Below are 20,925 nucleotides of genomic sequence, written 5' to 3' on the forward strand. Positions count from 1 at the left end.
ACTGTACAGTGTATCATACACTGGAAGATATATTTCATTCTATTTGTGAGCAGTATTCTCTTACATATGAATTCATTCTTTGTATCTTAAATATGGTAAGTCTACATTGCAATAGAAGTTGGAGATGTCAAAACTGTGGGATATCTACTGAGGAAATATATAGGCAAAGAATGAATTCCATAGCCATGGAGAAGTTACATGTGCTGCAGGTGGCAGATCTCCAAGGGTGAGCTCCTTGAGATGCTTATAGTAGAGTAAATCCCATCACAAGCCCCAGATACCAGACATGGGATTGCAGGGTTTGTCTTTTGCCCTACTGGATTTCAATTTATTTTGTTATATACCACCATTCCTCCCTTTTTGAATGAGATTGTTTACTCCATATCATTACATATTATAAATTGCTTTTTTATTTTATAACGCCTCACAGTAAAGAGATTGCCTTGAGTTCCAAACCTGTTGGGACTTTTCTATAGTACTGGAAGTATTACTTCCTGTGGAAACATGGCAAGTTTAAAAAAATGTATTCTGTACTGTGAGACAGGAGCTCATGAAGCACAGGGCAGAATCAGAGAGTTCAAGTGCAAAATGTTACTCGTAGTCTCATGAATTCCCATACTTAGTGCTAGGTATTGATGTTGTTAGGGAAGGCAGAGGAATCTTCAGGAGACTGAGATTTACTAGGAAGGGTCAGTCACTGGTAAAGCCTAGAGGTTATTTTAGTCTGGTTCCACTTCTCATCCACTCTCTGCCCTCCAACTTCAGATTAATACTATGAGCCAGCATCCTAGCTGTTTCCATGCCTGCCCAGATATGCTGGCATGTGTCCCTCAATCTGTGAGCCAGGACAAGCCTTACAGTCCCTGAATTGCTTCTTGCCCAATATTATTATTTTTTTATTTATTGAATAACATCTTCAATTACATTGCCAATGGTAAAACCTTTCCTGATTTCCCTCCTCCCCAAAGATTCCCAACCCCTCCTCCCACCCCCTGCCTCCACATATATGCCCCTCCACCAACCCACTTCCCCCTTCGCCCCCTCAATTTCCCTTTGTTGGGGCATCTATTGAGCCTTCACCTGACTAAGGACCACTCCTCGCACTGATGCCCAACAAGGCCTTCCTCTTCCACATTTTTGGCTGGAACCATGTGTACCCCTTGGCTGATGGTTTAGTCCCTGGGAGTCCTGGGGCATCTGGGTGGATGAAATCATTGTTCTTCCCATGGGGCTGAAAACCCCTTTAGCTCCCCCTTGACCACCTCGGACCACCCTCCAGCTCCTCCATTGGGGACACCACGCCCAGACCAATGGTTGGCTGCTAGCATCTGCCTCTGTATTTGTAACTTGCCCAATATTATATAATAGCATTGATAAAAGAAACTAATTCAGTATGCCATTTTTAATTGCATATTTAGTGGGTGTGATATATATTTAAACATAAGTACGTAGTGTTTATACTGGATAAACACTATAATAATGGATAATATTTTTATAATATCCTTGTCAACACAGAATGTTTTGTTATATCGTATTATCATAGAACAAACAAAAGCATTTTATTTAAGGACTATAAAACCGATTTCTTACTTTACAGAAAAAGAATTGAAGGAAGCTAATGAGTGAGGAATCTTGAGTATGAATAAAACCTCACAAAATAGCTTCTGTAATTTCTCTCATAAATGCAGGCTAACTTAGGACATGCCTTGTATCCCAGCAAAGCTCTGCCTGTTCTTTGTCAGCCATGGCTCATCTGGTGAACGTTCCATGTTCTTTCATGACCAATGCTGCTGCATGAAGTAATGTGTCTCACAATGGCAGCCTGAGGACATCACTCCACAAACGTACTCACTCCTCACGATTTGCCTCACTTTAAATATACCTGTGAGGTCCTTTGCTCATACCAGATTTAGCAAGGCTGTGTCTTGAATGACAAAGCAACAACAGAGTACATTTTCTCTAGTTTTGTTTAACTTCTCAATCATATACTCGAATACTGTGAATATGCGTTCAATTAAAGGGCTTAAATTCCCTACCCAACAACCATTAAGGAACAAGTCCATTTAAACAGCCTACTCTAGTTAAGACACATGAGCCTCTTACCCTTTGAGGTCAGTAATGAGTTTGTTCTTTTCCTGCACTATGCGCTTATGATGCATGCGATGGAAGTCCCGTTCCTTCTGAGTTTTCAGCAGATCTTCTTTGGCCTTTCTGAAAAACACCAATACCACCGACTTTCAAAACCACCATTGTTTTCTTCCTGAGAAAAGTACTTAGAGTTGAGTTCAAATGGTGAATAACCCAATGATAACTGAGTGGCACAGAAGGTGTGGTTCTCGCCCAGAGAGCCCAGCACTTCAGGCACGGGCGACTTACTCTACGTCGCTGAGTTATCTAGGAAAGGACGAAGCCTATCCTTCAGAAATGTGAGTTGTTTACACTGAATAATTTTAAATCAAGTTAGAAGACTTGCTTGCAAGATATGTGCACAGTGCAACCCATTTATTGCCAAAGAGAATTTTGGCTTTAAAATACATATAAAACAGACTCATTCACAATAAATAGAAATAACGGAAGGGAGCTTGCTCCACTGTACAGGACAGATTATATACTGGATCATTTTTCTCGATAGATCGGAAAGCACAGAAGTTCCAAAAACATAAAATTTTGTTCTGTTAGATAAGATGAGAAATACATGCCGACAGAGGGTAAGATAGATAGATAGATAGATAGATAGATAGATAGATAGATAGATACATAGATAGATAGAGATAGAGACAATTGATATCCTTGTGAGAAACTGATCACATATATGAAATTCTCAATAAAAATTAACTATTAAAAATGTGAGCATTTTTAATATTAAAAATTTGAAATTCAGTCAAAATAGAAATATTCTTATACTGGATAGGCATGCAAACCTTTGAACAGAGCAATAATGCAAATTCTGTTTAAAGTGGAGCTCCATGTGATGTATTAATTGGCAAATGTCACTCACTACAGTTATAGGCTAGTCTCAGTAAAGGATGGTTTATAATGAACAGCAACGAATATCAGCTGTCTATCCATATTGGATAACTAACAACGTGCTGTTTCCTTCAGCTTTTTATACTCCGACAAAATGGATTGACCTGGAGAGCAGGCACACTACCTTAGGATCTGAAGGGAGGAAATACACTTTTATGTGTCACAAATATTGCAAAATTGAGATTCACATAAATGCACACAGATAAGCCTCAGTGGTAAGCTATGTCTGAAGATTCTGTAAGGAACAGTATCTGGGGCACTGCTAAGGATGTTTTAGGTCTCCAGATTCCTGATGGAACATATGTTGATCAGTAGGACTTCTGGCCATCAAATCAAATTATAGTTGATGTGTGGTCAAAGAGACAATGATTCTTAGTTTCCTCTTCTTCCTAATCTTTCAATTCTTTTTCGGATAAGCTTTATTGATCTTTACTAAGAAATTCTGAATTTGCATCACACATAAAATAAATAAGCAAAGTCTGATAAACACAATACTAGCAATGATCATCTCCTTTCCAGCCTTCAACTTCATATTCACACTAACTTTTTGGTATGTACAGTAAATTATGATTCAAATGTTCATATCTGATGAACAATAATTGAGTATTAATTTTTTACAGCTTTCAACCATATGCACAAATATGTGTGATACTGGCTACAGGAAGAAAGAGCAAAACCCAGGAAGCCGGGTGTATTAGTTGCTTTCCTCATTGTTAGCTATGACAGTTTAAAGATGGGGAACTTGTGCCTCACATTTAGATGCCAGTCACCACAGCGGAAGTTGTAGCATCAGGACTGAGGGGCAGCTGCTCATGCTGCATTTACAGTGAGGAAGCCAAGATGAGTGAAATGTTGGTGCTCAGTTGGCTTTCTCCTTTCTACTCAACCTGGGACCTTGGGACATGGTGTTGCTGTGTTGCTAGATGCAGTGTTGCTAGGTAAGCCCACGAGAGGCTACCCTGTAGATATTATAATTTAATTTAATTGAAAACCATTAATGCCCATGAATTATGGAGTTACCAACTAGCAATCTCACAGCAATTGGCTCAAGAGTGGCTTTGGAGTACCTAAGGATATATTACTTAATGCTTTGTTTGATATAGATACTTAATGTTTGCTTGAATGTTGCAAATCTGTAGCCAAATTTTCTTAGACTACATTTAGATACCAAAAGGCCACTGATAAGCTCTGTTGTTAATCTAACATCCACCCTTGTTTTCCCTGTATATTTTCATTTATAAATATAGATAGATAGAGAGCTATGTTTATATGTAGATATGTTTCATATATATGTTTACATATGTATATATACATATATATGTGTGTGTGTGTTTATTTTAAAATTGTATTACTTATAGGTATTTGGTGATGAGGGGTGTGAGTATGGGCATACGCTTGCAGGTACCTATAGAAATCAGAAGAAACCATAGGACACACTGGAGCTAGAGTTCCATACAGTTATGAACCATCAAAATGAATGCTGGTAATTTACCTCTTGTCCTCCAGAAAAATAGCAAAAAGTACAGACATTTCTCCCCAGCCCCTACACTCATATAATTTTAATCAATTGGCGCACAGTAGGCACTCTCTACACAATTACTGTTGGAATTTTGAATGTTACACAAAATTTAGATTGATATTGACATTATATTTTTCCAGCTAAGATCTTTCTCTTGTAATTTTTAAATTAAAGTTAATTTTCATTAAGACATGCAGCTTACTTTTCAACATTTTGCAACTGTTTACATAGTTTATGTTAATAAAAAATAGCACAGTGAGGATAGCTTTCCACTGAACAACAGGACTAAATAAAAACAAAATGTATTTCCAATTCACTGATTTGCTATATAATTTTTCTTGTCAAAAAGTTCTTCAAGAAAACTTTGTTTGTGACAACTTTTTGCCAACAGAATGTTCTAAACACTCTCAGACTTTTTTTGTTTAGTTTCAACAGTTCCACAAAGCCTCAAACTTAGAATTATAACTACTTTCTAACATTTGCTAATTATACATTCTTAATTATTAGGTTAAAATCTCAAATAATTCCTGGTTCTGATCAAGATGCATAAGTGTTCTAAAAATCCTGTTTTGTCCTTAAAACAATAAAAAAAAAGTCAGGTAAATTTTAAATTAATTTTATTGTAGAACCTAACAAAGAGCTGAATTGTGGCATGAAAACAACGTATGAGCCAAGCACCCCACACTAAGACAGAAATGCAAATTCTACTGAATCAGAGACAAGCAGCCGAGAAGGTGGGCAACCTCTCTTTTGAAAATACCAAGCGATGCCAAGTAAGAGTCCGTATGGCAGTTTTAAAAGACTGGGTGGGTTGGATCCACTGGCAAGCTCTTTTCCTCAATCCATACTCCCCCAACTCAGTTTCTAGTGGGGAAAAATGGGGGAAGTTCAAGAGACCAAAGATGCTACTTAACTGAAGCTTGAGATTTGGGGGTGGAGGATGCTCCACACTAGTGTTATACGAATTTGGTTAACTCATGAAAATTTCTGTGGTTATGATGAATTTGAATGTTGCAAATTTGCAGGCAAATTTTCATAGACTACATTTCGATACCTAAAGGCCACTCATAAGCTGTGTTTGACCTAACATGTACCCTTGTTATTGCTAGGAAAATCCTTCTAGAATGTGGAACAAGTCACTACCTTGTACCAATTCCAAAGCTAAGACGGTAACCAGATATTCCTAAAACTAAGCATGAGTTACCACACTTTGCTATACATCGCTTATCTGACGTTTTCAAGAATGTGTTCTGATAGTGTCTAGAATTGTAATCTTTTCTTCTATTAAAACTTGATGGAGTCATTACATCAGACCATGGTCTCTGGGCCAGTTGGAATCTGTATTTACATTCAGCCCATTGTCACTTGTATTCAGCTTCGAAACAATTTCTTGTTCCCTTTGAGATGAGAGGTTTTGTGTTCATAGTTCGTACTGGTGCTTCCATGCTGAAGCAACCAGTGGGTGCGGAGGGCAGGGAAAATGCCACGACCCATGGAAGTAGCTGGGCCACTTTATAGGTGAAAAAAAAAATAGAAGAAAACATCTCACTCCAGGGGCAGGACCTGGAACTGTATCTTATCAAGTAGAATCTCCCACTACTGCCTTAGAGGACACTCCAAGAACAACAGATACAAGGGGAGACTACAAACTGAACAGGTCAGAGGAGGCTGGAAAGATTAGAGTCCTGACCACCAGAGCTCAGGGACACAAAAGGCCCCGCCAGGGTGAGAATGAACCAGAAGAGAAGGAAGCTATCTGATGTCTCCATCCTGACCCCGAGCCCCTGTGAGTAGGAGGTGACAATATCTTAAATAAGAGGAAGCAGAGGGTGAAGTAAATGGTTGTGGCAGGATTTTGTTGTGAAAATGTAAGAATGCTCATGGGAAAAACCTTATTTTACGTTATATTGAAAGCATGAAAATATGTATATAAAGAATTGCTCTCAAAAACAGATAAAGAAGGTACTATATACATGAATGGAAATATCAGAAAATAAATTCAATTTAAAATTCTACTGTTAAATCTCTACAATTAAGTAATAAATGGGTTTGACTCTTTGGTTAAAATAGTTCTAGTATGATAACAAGATGACATTGGCCATAGAAAATTTTTACAGAGCAATATGACCTTTAGAGTTATAGGAACTATGAATATATCAGAGTTAGCAACTGCAAGATACATGTATAATAGGCCTAAGAGTGTACACACTTAAACAGTAAAATGACTTCTTGCCACACACACACACATATCCAAAGGCTACTGTTCACAATCATCATATGGTAAAGGAAACTACATGAACACCCAAACTTGAGCAAATTTTGAAATTACGGATGTTGAGTAAGGCCAGCTGGACAGCTAGCATGGCTGGGATTCTGAATTCACCTACCAGCTCTTTCCCATAGACTTCCACTACAATCTTCATGATCACAACATAATAAATACTTAGCATAATAGATGAATTATAAGGATATTTATGTTTATTTTAATTTATTATGATCTTCCAAGAGATTTGTCTTCAAAATAAGGTGTGTGACAATAGGTACTTACATTGCTTCTAATTGTCCAAAGATATGAGTGTACAATCAATACTGTACATATTTAGGAAAAGTAAACATGGGGATAGAAAGATGGCTTGGCTGTTAAAAGAACACTGCTCTTGCAAAGAAACTGGGTTTGATACCCAGCACCAGGTGATGGCTAACCACCATTCATTACAACAATTCCAGAGATTCTAGCGCCCTCTTTTGGAGTCCACTGGTACAATGCATAGACATATATGTAGGTAAAACACCCCTACACTTAAGATAAAAGTAAAATAATTTTTAAAAATTAACTTTCATTAAAATATATTTTAAATGGTCCATTGAAACAGTCTTGTTCTTAGTTACTCAATTAATTACATAAATATATACTTTATTTCTCCTATTTAAAATGTAAATTCTCAAAATGTTAAAAAATGCTTGGAACACTAAATACTGCAAAGGTCCCTCACCAGAGTCAGAAATGTGAAGCATTACCTCACCTCACTTTTCAATACACATTTAGAAACCTATCTGTGTGCATCCCAGGAAATAAAGCATAGGAATTGACTGAAGTATTAGACTTTAAAGTTTTTCCTGACCATTAAATTGGTTTTCAGGGACTTGCTCTCTGTTTGCACAAATGAAGTCTACTCAGTAAAACAATTTAAATTCATTTCATGCTGATGCTTCTCTTATTATGACCTTCCTCCTGCCCGTCTGCTAAATAAAAGGAAATAGAAGTTGGAATAAGGAACAGAATAAAATATTCATGTGAACAATTAATATTTTAAATTCATCATAACTGCTCATCACATTAGTACAGCATCTTTGTGCTAAAAGAAAAAAAACGTTTATTAACACAGACAGCAAACACTGAGATTCTGTTCAAGTACAATGAAGAGCTATTCTGTGAAACTGTCTGTTTAAACTTGTATATCACAGAGAATATTCACACATGCCTTGTCTTAATGAGATACTACAATGATTATCGAAACCTCCCCTTTTTAGGACACTAGAACCTACCCATCTATATAATTCAACTGCATAATATCAAGACATGTGTATTTAGCATAATATGAAACTCAATTTTTCAATGCATCATGAATGTGATTTACTATAACAGTATGAAAATCATTCTCAAGTAAAAAGGCCCAGTAAAACAATTTTATAATAAATTTAAGCAATTAGTTTGGGATGGATATTTAGTAATGAAGTTATTGCATTACTTCATCATCATAATTTGGCAAGATAGAACATAGAAATATGTGTTTACTTGAACCAACCAAAGCAGACCATCCTTGCCACATATTTTTCTCACTGATAACAATAATTATATAATTACCAAGTATTTCATTATCCTCAGTTGCTGATAAATGAATTACACTGACCCACAAAAATTAATATTGGAATAATTGTTGAAGGGCCAAATGGAATTCAGCCAGATAGAAGGAAAACTTCATTATATTTTTAACTGCAAAAGGAAGGGATATAGCCATGTCCAGAAAAAAATAATACCTTCTTAATTTAACAAGCAATTACCTAAACACTAAAGCATGAAATTTTATGGGCTTCATTATTATCTTTATTTTCACAGTGTTTGTTTCTGAAAGTCATTAAGTTAAATGGGTATTCTTAAAGCTGGTCACTCTTTGACCTTTTATAGAAGTGAATTTTGTACTCAAAATCAGGGCCCTGTAAGAAAGCACCTGTTTTTTCCCTCCATATTAATTGCCATTTATTTTAACTTTCTTTAGTCCTATACTCTTTGGTAGAAGATAATAAACTGGTTTGTTTTGTTTTGTTTTGTTTTGTTTTGTTTTAAAAAGAGTACATTTCTGTCTTTAAGTTTGGACTCTCAGTATTTTCTCTAGCACATATTTGGGACTCTTTATACAGCCTTTCTAGTCTGCATTATATTTCATTAGTGTAAAATTTCTGAAATAGAAGACAATCCTCTAAATGGAATAAAGTTTATCCTGAGGGAAAAAACAAAGTTGTTTAAATTCCCACTATGGAAAGTAAACAAAGCCTAATCCAAAAGTGTTCTGAAGACAAACCCATCAACTACTCTAAAAATTATTACAGAAACATAAAGTATATTAGCACGATCATATAAGTACCAACTATGTCTAAGGCACAATGACAGGCCCTAGGACAATGGTCAGGAAGGCTGCCCTTTATTACATGAAGCACATAGATGTTAACACAATGTGAAATTTTCTCATTTCAAGATGTTTCCTAAACATTCATTATCAGATAGACTGACATAATTATAGAGAGTGCTATGCAGAGAGAAGACTCAGAGTTACCAAGGCATCAACCTCTCCCACCATAAGATGTATGTATACACATACACACAGAAATGCACTAACAAGATCGATGTTCAAGTCCTTATCAGTCTAAACCTCGCCTGTGTTTTGTTTTTGTTTGCAAATTTTATGTGAAAAAGCAAAGAACCTAGAAATAACCAACACATCTGAGGGCAGAACAAAGATAAAAATACCACAGCCCCCAGGTGTACACATAGTCTTTAAATCAAGTAAATCTCTTAAAAGATCAGAGTAATGAAGTCAAATGTAAAATCAGTCCACGGGGAAATACAATATCCAAAGAGTCTGTATCTCAAAGAGAAAAAAACCATAAAATTCAATAACAAAATAAACAACCTAATCAAAATTAGGCAAATGGCCTTTAATAAAAGAGCAATACTGATGCCAAAAATTCCAAAGGGACAAGAAGCACAAAATAGTGTGTTCATTATCACCTGCTCTTAGCAAATCACATATCAAAACCACAAGACATCACTAATAAATCACGTAAAGGCTAAAGTAGAAAAGAATACCAATTCTGTTTTGGGATGTGGGGAGCAAGTAGAATTTTCACACACTGCTAGTAAGGAACTAACAGAGCCTTAATGATCTATCTTACCAACATGGACATGTTTAAACATATAAAATCAATGCACAGAAAACTGAAGTAAGCAATCTGTCTACATTATTTCTGTAGTAAGCAGAGAAAAATGAAACTTAAACATTTTTTTTTCATTCAGTTCAGGATCCTATCTCATGGTATACTGCTACGCAAACTTAGGCAAGATCTTCCCTCCTACCATTGAATACTTTTGGATTAGAGAAATACACAGATGTGTGGTTCCATCCTGATTCTAAATCCAGTAAAGTTGGCAATGAAAGTGACCCATCACAACTGTGCCCGCTGGTCAGCGGGACACCAGAACTCAGCACTTTCGACTGGAGCCCTCGTCCTCCGGTCCCTAAAGCCCTATTTTCTTCATATAATGCAAAATTAACTTACTACATCTCTAATGTCCCCACAGCTTATAACAGTCTCAATGCTGTTCAAAATGCGATCTCTAAACTCCTTTCTGAAACTCAAGACAATCTTTTTACTGTGAGATCATATAAAATCAAGTTATGGACTTCCAATGTACAACCACACATAACTCAAGTGCCCACTCCAAAAGAGAAGAAGAAGATAGCAAGAGCCAGAACAAAGAAAGGAGGAAGCCCAGTGGGTCAAACACCAAATCCTTCACTTCTATGGCTGGCATCTGGAACTGTGGATGAAATCATCTGGGCTCCCATGATCTTCTGTAGTTCCATCTCTCCAGCTCTGCCAACTACAGCACAGTGACCTCTCATTTAGATCATGTCTATCCTATGCGTGAAGTTTTCCTTGGTAAGTACGGAACAGTCTGGCATCTCTACCAACCTAGGTTCTTCATTGCAACAAAGGATTCACCTTTCCATCTTCTCATAATGGACCCTGAGAGCCTTATTACAGGAAATACACTTCTTCCACACACTGCCTTCTGAAACCTTGGTAAAAGCCTCTCTGACCATCTTCCATTTGTGCATATTTAAAAACACAAAAAGTACAAGCACAGGAAGCAGCATGTGGATGGTGTGTTCAAGTTCTGATGCCAGGTCACAATGAAGCCTGGATCATTTTTCATAGCATCTTTTTATTTCTTCAGAGATAATTTTAGGGAAACACATTTCTTGGGTTGCTATTTCAAATAAAAGAAAACCATTAGCAGCTTTCTTAATTAAGGATCTCTCCTTTCTAATGGGTTTGTATTTTCACATGCTGGAACTGTGGCAATGAAGTATCTTTTCCTTTGTCCTAGTACTGAACAGATTTCTCTTTGCTAAGGATAACCCCTTTAATAATTACAGATGCTGTTATGTTCACCATGGATTGAACACAGTAGAGAGCAGAGGGTAGACATGAATACCACCCAACAGGAAAAAAAATACACTCCCTTAAAACATTGAGATTTTATTATAACTAAGTTACATAGAACTCAAGTATGAACTTTGTATGAAAAAGTCATGTCACAACATCAAACTGATGTACAACTGGACCACTCCTTTGCCTTCAACTCTGAACTCACACCACTTTCTCATTAAACTACATACCACTCTAATTGTTCCTTGTACTACAGTCCTGAGTAAGAGCAGACAGCAGTAACTATAACACATCTGAAATACTATACTGTCTGAAGATTTCTTCCACCAAACGAATTGGTTCATTGCTTCAGAATTCAGTCTCTAAAGATCTTATGATTCAGATGTAAACAACGATATTCTTTGCCAAAATGTAAACTGATAGACTGCAGCAAGTTCCTGTTAGACGTCTTCGAAAACCTCGGGAACTTTGCCCCACTATCTGCATTCCTTGCAGCATGCCTGTCTTTCAAGCTCTCAAGAGAATTGCTACTTAATCTCTGCTTATCGTATTCTAGGCCTTCTTTGGACCACAGCTCCAAAGTCCTCCACATTCTTCTCAATGGTTTTCAAATGATTTCAAAAATTTAGCCACCATAGTCAGATTTACCACATTAAGGAGTCCACTCTCTAAATACAAACATAGCACCAATGTTCTACTTTGGTTATTCCTGTTTTCTGTGACAATACACCTAGCAACAGCAACCTAAGAAAGGAAGAGCTTATCAGGGTTAGGTCTGCAGGTATAGTATTAGAGTCAGAGTAGAAAAGGAAAGAGAGCAGGCATGTGAGTGGCTTGTCACAGTGTGTGCACAGTGTGTGCACAGGGAGGAAGCAGTGAGAGATAAATGCTCACGTCCTCCTCTTTCAGTCTAGGATCCCAGTTCATAGGATGGTGCTACCCACATTAAATGACGGTCTTTTCTACTCAGGTAAATCTTTCTTAAAGCATTCAAAGTCACAAAAAGGTATGTTTCATGGCAATTCTACATCCACTGATGCTGTCAACGAAGACGATCTATACCATTCCTACTGCACAATATGCCCTTCCATTTCATGTGTGTTATATGGGAATGCTGTAGGCATACCGGTACCAGAGGAGGTCTTCTCTCTCTACACCTTGTGTGATGAGAACCCCTAGCTAGACTGACTCTAATGAAGCTGCCTGTCTCCTGTCACCATCACCACCATCACCACCATCACCACCATCACCACCATCACCACCATCATCACCACCATCACCACCATCACCACCACTCAGGGTTGCAGATGCATATTTGGCCAGACCTAGCCCCCAGCGTTCATCAATGCATCATTCAGTGCTACCTGTATGATCAAGGATGCCATATGGCATATCTATAAGCTGCCTCTCTTCACCTACTAAATATCAGTTTATATCTATAATTACCAAGCCGTAAGAAATAGCCTAATCCTAAAGATGTGGGCATTCAACCAAGCTCCATAAACAGAACTTCATGTTTAACACAAATTGCTATTGGAAAAATAGATTATATTTTTAGGTTTGGAATAGATTATATTCTAGGTTCCAAAAGATTATATTTTGGAACAAATATATATGAACTGTGTTTCCAGAAAATACTTTGCAAACTTTATTCACAGTTTTCTGACACTATTTCAGTGAAACATGCTCTGGGGACTACTTCAACAAAAGGTGCTTCAGAGCCACATCAGACTGAAGAGTCGCTCCGCACGCACTGAGCACCCTCTAAGGGTCAGAGGGTTTCCTTTCAGACCGGCACAAAAGGGAAGGTAAAGCAAAGAGACAGTTTGCTATTCCGCTTGCTGGGCTGTAAACATGAGCAAGCCACAGAGTCAGGCAACAGCCAGAAACTACTGAGGGTAAACTACACTGTGACAGTTCAGCAAATACGAAGAAACATTTCACTCGAGGGTGATGCCAATTTTAATTATGGCTTCTTTTAACATTAAAATAACAATTTGCATGAATAAAAGCTTACATAATTTTAATTATAGTTTTTAATGTACTATTAAATAAATACCCTGTAGTCAACAATGGTTACTTAGTACTATTGGAGTTAAACACATTGCCTAAAATGTCTGTGTCTACTCAAAAGAAAATTAGCAAAGGAAAGCAGTAACTCAAAGGAGATGAGGGCGGAAACTCTTTCAGGCAGCACTGTGAGGAAAGCTTGCATCAAATTCCCACTGGCCAAACTGTCTACTCAAAGTCAGAGCAAGCAGAGACAGAGCGTGGAAAGCTCCTGGAGGAACGGAAGCCACTGGCAAAAGCAAGGGTTCTAGCAGCACATTCCTGTGGGTGATCACACAGATCTTTGTAAAACATAAAACTCTCCATAGAAAAGATGAGATGTGCCTAACTAGCAGAGCACCCCCAGAGGTGCACAGCATAGCTATGGAGGGAATGTGAAAACTATATCATTTTACTGCTACTGTTAAATGGGAAGGTTATATTGAGGATTTCTTTCACTTGGTGATACAGTGTCAGGTTTCTTGTGTGTGTGTGTGTGTGTGTGTGTGTGTGTGTGTGTGTGTGTGTGTGTATTAAAAATATTGGGCTTACACAAGGTAACCCTATTATTTTAATTATTGTGTTGATGTGGTTAACAGAGAAAGATTCTTCTTAAATCTGATTACTATTTAAAACAAAATGTTCTAAATGGTCAGTGAACCAAGCGTGAGTTCCGTCTAGAGCTGAAGGTGCTGTGTGACACGCACACACTCTCCTCATCTCAGTATACTCACACAGCCCTTAGCCAGAAACAGATTGGCTGGTTACCAAAAATTAGTCACCAACATTTATTTTAATTTTAGGGAGACAAAAGGCATAGAAAACTTAGACTTATAGTTGTCGAGAGTCTCATCTGTGCCTAGACATTACAAAGCAAGCAAGGCCCTTTACGGGATTGTTTTTAAGTTTTGAGGAAAAAATATGTGTTAATCACAGTATAAGTAAAATACCAAAATTAAAGGTTATTATTTATTTTGACTGAAAAGTAAACTAGTAAATACGGCAGCAGCAACAGCACTGAACTTTTTTTTTCAAAGTTGTGCATGCACAGTAGAAGAATCAAAGCGTAATGGGTGGGTGGCAGAGGGTGGGAGAAAGACTATCATGTTGCTACTTCCTTTTTAATGTGATATCATTAAAGAGAAAATGTCAAGGTTACAGAAAACTCAATCATTGCAACCTTACAAGTCCCATGTGCCTCCCACCCCTATATGTGCCCTGCCTGTCCCACCAGAGCAATTCATGTATTCCCATCCAAAGAGCTCAGCTGACACTGCTCCTTAGGAAGGACTGTAAAATACTGAAATTATGTTACAAAGAACACATTCCTTCCTTCCACTCTTTCCATTAATTTCATTATTATTTCTGAAATTAGCTTATCTACACAAGAGAAAATTTCACAGACCACAAAGCATGATCACACGCATAAGAAAATAACCCTTGTGCTACAAATTTACCATCTGCTACACATGCCTTGTGTCCCACTCCATCATGAGAAGTGCTTGGCAGGGCTTCTAGTTACCTGCCCAATTAACTCACCTGGGAAACTTTACACATCCTCACAACTACACCTTAATTTAATCCAATGACCAAGAATGAAATTTCTCAGAGCAGTTTACCTGTATTATCTCAATCCATCTTTATTTTTACTTAGCCTAAATTTAAAAAAGAAAAAAAAAAGGAACTGCAGTCTTAACATACTCTGCTGCCTGTTTGAAGTGTTTCAGTTCTTTCTTCAAGTTTTTGTTCTCGGTCTCTAAAAGCATCACCTGGCTGTAGACATCTGGAACATTACCAAGTGCTCTAAGGTCAGGTCCTCTCTTCTGTATTAACTCATACCTAGGACAAATCAAACAAAAGGGTTTATTTCATTTTCCTACTATAAAAATGACTGTGCGTAATTCAGAATGTCAACCTTGGGGGAATTTGATAGAAGTTACTTGCTATATTCCATTTATAAGATAATCAAATATTAATATATGATTACTATGGAACAATCAGTGAATCTAGATTTTTAAAATGCAACAGGACATCTGTGTTCCAAGACATCAAATTCCTAGCAAAGATGTTAAAACTGTCTTATTCCTTATGCTCATGGACTTTCCAGTAGTGAAGAGATGGTAATAAGTTCTGGGAAGCAGGAAGAACAGAGGAGTGAGGGTGTTTGCGCTCTTTTATAGAGTAGCCGTGACTGACAAATGCGAGTGACAGACTCCAGAAGAGGCATGAGGAAAAGGAGTGAAGACGCCGGGTGGGTCTGTGGAGGACGAGCACCCGAACACCTCTGACAGAAAGTAAAGGCAAAGCCCCAGGATGCAGACATGTTCACTACATACAGGAAAGGCACAAAGCCAGCATCTGTAGAATACTGGGACTGAAACCAACAGAGTAAATAAAGGAGGTGCTGAGAAATGTCAGAACCAATGCAAGGAGGCACCATATGGAAAATTATTTGACTCTGCATCAGCATGATGCCATGGGCATCTTTGGTATAAAAAAAATGCAGTAAACAGATTTATGTTTCAAAAGGGTAAATCTATTTCAAGAAACAGACTCTAACGGAACACACGACAACCTGAAAGAGTAAGAGTGGCAAGCTGAACAGGGTGAAAACAGTAGCGGGTCTAAGAAGGGAACCTGCTGGAACTGCTGCAGAGGTAATGCTAACAGGATCCCCTAATGAATCATTGCCAGGTGTTAACAATGATGCGGTCTAGGTCAGGCGCTCAGTAACAGACAGCCATTAACACAGTGGAAGCAAAGACAGTAGGAACCAGGAAGTTGGCAAAACCAAGGGACTGTTTCCATCTGTATCAAATATAGTATGCCTAGCAGACATTCATGTGAAGCTAAATGCTGGAGAGGTGTGTCAGAAGTTCAGGGGAAAGTCAAGGCAGGCAATTTAAATTTGCACCTCAACTGTATATAAATGCTGCTTTAGTAGTGACAGCAGAACAGACTAATTCAGGTAATGAAGTCACCAACCAATACAAATTGCCTGCGACTGATTCATAATCGACTCCACTGTTTCACCACTGGGGTGAGCAGAGAAGGCAAACACTATGAAAAGAATCTAAGGCCAGAGCATCAAGAGAACCTAGGACGGCAATGGCCACAGGCTCGAATGAAAACAAAGTCCCAGGAAGGAAGAAGTGAATGCTAACAAAAGACTTTGTGCACATGGACAGAAGCTTGGAGCCGCTGGAAATGGTAATGTGGAAGTCACTATAAAAGGTTTCAGTACGGAAATGGATGAAAGCCATCAAGCTGAAGAAGTGAGTAGCGTCTTTGTAATTACAAAATGAAAACCAGACACAAATCTGAGCTCGAAATCAAGGCACACGGTAAGTTCGCCCAGGCTCTATCCAGGAACTGAAGTCAGGAGAGCGGTGCTGGAGATCAGTCTGGCCTGGCTGACTCTCCCACTGGCTGTGACTTGCTGGCTTTTACTGAAAAAGATTTCCCATCCTCTCTAAGCCCTCATCCATGAAATGAGGCAGCCACCCGCCACATCCAGCTGCTGGGAGAAGTAAGAGCAGACTGCGCTAATAAAACTGATAGAAGAGGATTTCTCAAGCAATTAGTCCAAAACATCGCCATTTTAATTATTTTACGCCACTTACATTTAAATAGTGAATGTTTTTAGTTTACTAACATTCTAATCTAAATGTTCCCCTGAAAGGCTGACTTCTGCATATCTTAGTATATAAACCTACCCACATATTATTTAACTGCTCAATTTTGGCATATTTTAAATAGTAAGAGTAAGCATGGTAAGTATTATGACATTCCTATGCTTAACTTAAGGTGATGAGGGAAAGAAATCACCAGAAATCTACTCTTCACCAACTGAAGAAGCATCAATAGGCTTAAATGATGAAGAAATAAGCTGCATGGTACTCACTGAGAATCAGTGTGTAATCACACTACACACCTATCTACACACACAGAGCAATGTGAGGGATTATTTCAAAGTTAATCTTAATTCTGGGCATTAGCTTTAAATAAACCTACTCATTTCCAGGAAGTTGTAACTGTAGTACCCGTACCTGAGTCATTACAGTATACCAAACGTTGTCAGTCAAAAGCTGCACCAGTTATCTTTGCTCATCAATTAAAGGAATATACTAATTTATAATTTCTTTCATTTGGTGCAAATTCCATTAGTAATTAAATGCTATAAATAATTTCATGTTGTAATACCCTCAACAGAATTTTTAGCACAACTCTATCATCAATGAGATGATAGGAACAGAGGCCACACTGAATTGTTTGTACCCAGGATTGGAAAAGAAGGAGAAAGTAGTGGGAGAAGGCATTGTGCTCCAGTCAGAGGGTGATGGTGACACAAACCGCAGAGTCCATGAGACAGACTCCGTGTGAGCAACGGGACATGTTCACAGAGAGTGGCCCAGTACGTGGAGGGGTGAAGGATTTCAGACAGACACTGCCCTTTTCTCATTTCAATCTCTTCAGTTTTTCCCTGAACTGTCAGTTAACTTTGCATGTGAGTACTTCTAAAAGAATATAAACTAGCATTGAACAGACCCATAGTGGAAGCATTTAAGTGCTCCATAAAGAAATTTCTACCACACTGACATATATACACTTATATGTGTCCTTATATAAAATGTATAGTATACATTCATGTATTGTACACAATAATTTCAATAATTTGAGGACTTCTGTTGGAAAATCTGTAATACTAATAATTTAGAACTTATAAAAATGCTTTCTTCTTTGCCATTCACATGGACACCACTGTGACTAATGAAAATTTGCTTTTACAACACAAATACAGTCATTTCCAATATGTACATGAAATCATAGCTGAATTCCAGTAAATTGTTATTTATAAAAACAAGAGGCAGGCAAGTAGAGGCTCCTAGATCAGACTTTTCTGACACTTGATTTAAAAGACTTATTGAATTTATTGTTTGAATATTGAAAGAACATAAGTCAAATTAACTACCCAGATTCTTGTTAGGTGTTTTGTTTGTTTTTCCTAACAACAGGCCAGTAATGTGTGCTACTTTTGCAAGGGAACATGAATTCACAACAATTCTATATTCTTTGAGTTTTGCTTTTCAACAATAGAAATGCATTGAGCCAATACTGAGTGAATCATGAGTATTTGGAAGGCTAACACAAAAGAGCTATGCACAGGTCAGCATGAGCTACAGAACAAGCAAGAACTCAGTTCTCCTCATAGACTGCATTATATTATATGTACAGTCAAAGTAAGAAAGTTTGAGAAGAAATCTGGATAATACAAGGAAATTGGGAGGAGAGAATTGTCAATACAGTATGAATAATGCTATTTGCAAAAAAAAATTAAAAAATAACAAAAACGGAAACTGATTAGTTCTAGGTACATATTCTCAGTATACAAAGAAAATGAAAGGTAAACTTGTATCACTGATACATTTTTAAAAATTAGAATTCAGCCACAAAACTCTGCAAGCTTATTTTTTTCTAAATTCCACTTTCTACAATATGCAATATCTGACAAAAATAAGTCATTTCTTATCTATCATTTACTATTTTTTAAAGAATGTTAGGAACCAAAAGATCATTAAATAATTATATATGTACAAAGCTAGCATGCTTGCTGATTTTCACAGTCAGTCAGACACTAAAGATTTTAGTTTTAACAACATTATGTTGGGGTAATATTTGAAAATTCAATTCAATTTGCTTCAGATCAAATAACATTTTTAGGATAAGAATCAGTCAACTGTATGAATAGAGAAAAATCATTTTTACTATAAATAAAAAAGTAGTAGTGTTAGGGGAATAGCTAAATACAAAAGATACAATTATAAATTATGTAAAACAAGAGGAAAATATTTCAAAAGGACTTTTTGCTATAAAACTCCAGAGGACATTTCATTGCATTGATCATTTGAATAGAGGCCAAAGCTGAGCACTGAAAAGGCTGCTGGATAAAGCTGTGTTGGGAAGGATCCCTGACAGTTGCATGTTGGCAATGTGGTTTCAAAATGGAGACTGGAACAATTTCTATCCATGTACATAAGTTCAACATGATGGTGCTAACTGTAAATGTGACGGAGTCTACAGTCACCTAGGAGATGGGCCTCTGCATATGCTTGCGTACAATTATTTCTATTTTGTTCATATAGGAAGATCCACCTTAATGATAGACAGATCATTACCTGGGCAGCGTGTTGGAGTACATTTTGTAAAGGTTTGTCTCCATATATTCAATTTTTAATTATTTACCTGCAGAGAGCTAAACGCTGGTAGGATCTTGATACTGTTATGTCTATGGGCTAGTCTCATATTTTGTAAATATTCATTTCCTCACCTGCCTAAGGCAAGCAAGAATTGTATCAGATTTGCTATCTTAAGAATATGACCTCCCATAGCTGTGCAGAGAGAGGGACGCTGCTGGAAGAAGCAGAGCTAGGAGAGTCAGCCAGAGGACATAGAGGGAAACCGATGGGCCACAGTGGGGCAGAGAGATGGAGCTGCAGGCAGTAGTGCCAGCATCCGCTTGGTTAAGTTCAGCTGAGCTGGGATACCATCCTAGCTAAAAGGCCAAAGCTTTTAAATATTAAAACATCTCTGTGTCGTTATTTATATCACTGGTGGGCCTGAGAGAATCCCGCTATAGCAGGGGATCCTGGGCAAACACAGAAGGTGACCTGACCACTGGCATGCAGTCAATGGTCCATGCTTTTTGACTGCAGATGCAGTGTAAACAGTCGTCGTGATGTCCCCACCATAACAGAGTGTATATAATATAACGTAACAAAAAGCGACCCCCAAATAAGCCTTTTCTTTTAGATGGTTTTGTATCACAGCAACAAGAAAAGAAACTAAAGCACTCACTACTGTAAAGTTCTTCAAGACAGTTAAATTTATACATGCAAATGCTGCTAGCATTTCTGGAGTATTACTTAGCTACATAATGCTTTACCATTCAGCCTGAAAACAGTCCAGAGTTCTGTTCATCCCCATTTTGATCAGGAAATTGCAGAGAAAATCTTCTATGGCTTCTTGCATTACATGCCTTGAAGGAAGAATGGTTCGTTGTTCCTGAAATTTAAATGTACAATTATTTGTTATATAAACATCAAGATTTTTATTAAGAGAACAAAAGACCCTTCACTTACTTATTTTTTTAACAATATTTTTCTCAAGTATTATATACCAGGGTCTATTTTAATGCCTAGGAAGAAAGCATTGGTGAAACAAAACATCTCTTATTCCCAATGTAATAGTTAAATGGATAGAGTCAAAATATGGACAGTGTTTGTGTGTGTGTGTGTGTGTGTGTGTGTGTGTGTGTATGTGTTCACGTACATGTATGTGTTTATCTGTGCTCACATGTGAATATCCCACACAGTTTGGCAAATAGCAATAAGTGTTTAGGAATGTAAGGGCAGAGTTTTGAAAACAGGGAAATTCCCATATAAGGTAAGTATATGGGTAGAGTACTGTAGCTATGCAAGAACTGGCAGAGAAGAAGGTTTCACTGCAAGAGTGGGGTTTGGGACATAACCACAAAGGCAAAACTCAGATTTTGAAATGATAATAGATGAAAATCCTTATTCTAAATTCTTAAAAGATAA

General features: G+C 37.5%; 1 protein-coding gene across 2 annotated transcripts in view; it reads right to left on the minus strand.

The window, feature by feature from the left end:
- The window catches only part of Spag16 (sperm associated antigen 16), a 979,959-nt gene that overhangs the window by 934,539 nt on the left and 24,495 nt on the right, over positions 1-20,925 (minus strand). For both annotated transcript variants that reach the window (XM_052193590.1, XM_052193591.1), the window contains exons 4-6: positions 20,271-20,389; positions 15,029-15,166; positions 2,104-2,211 (exon numbers count right to left, since the gene is read on the minus strand). In XM_052193590.1, the coding sequence (XP_052049550.1) occupies positions 2,104-2,211; positions 15,029-15,166; positions 20,271-20,389 (365 nt within the window). The remainder of the gene's footprint in view (positions 1-2,103; positions 2,212-15,028; positions 15,167-20,270; positions 20,390-20,925) is intronic.

This window comes from Apodemus sylvaticus, chromosome 9 (assembly GCF_947179515.1).
Source record: "Apodemus sylvaticus chromosome 9, mApoSyl1.1, whole genome shotgun sequence".
Lineage (NCBI taxonomy): Eukaryota > Metazoa > Chordata > Mammalia > Rodentia > Muridae > Apodemus > Apodemus sylvaticus.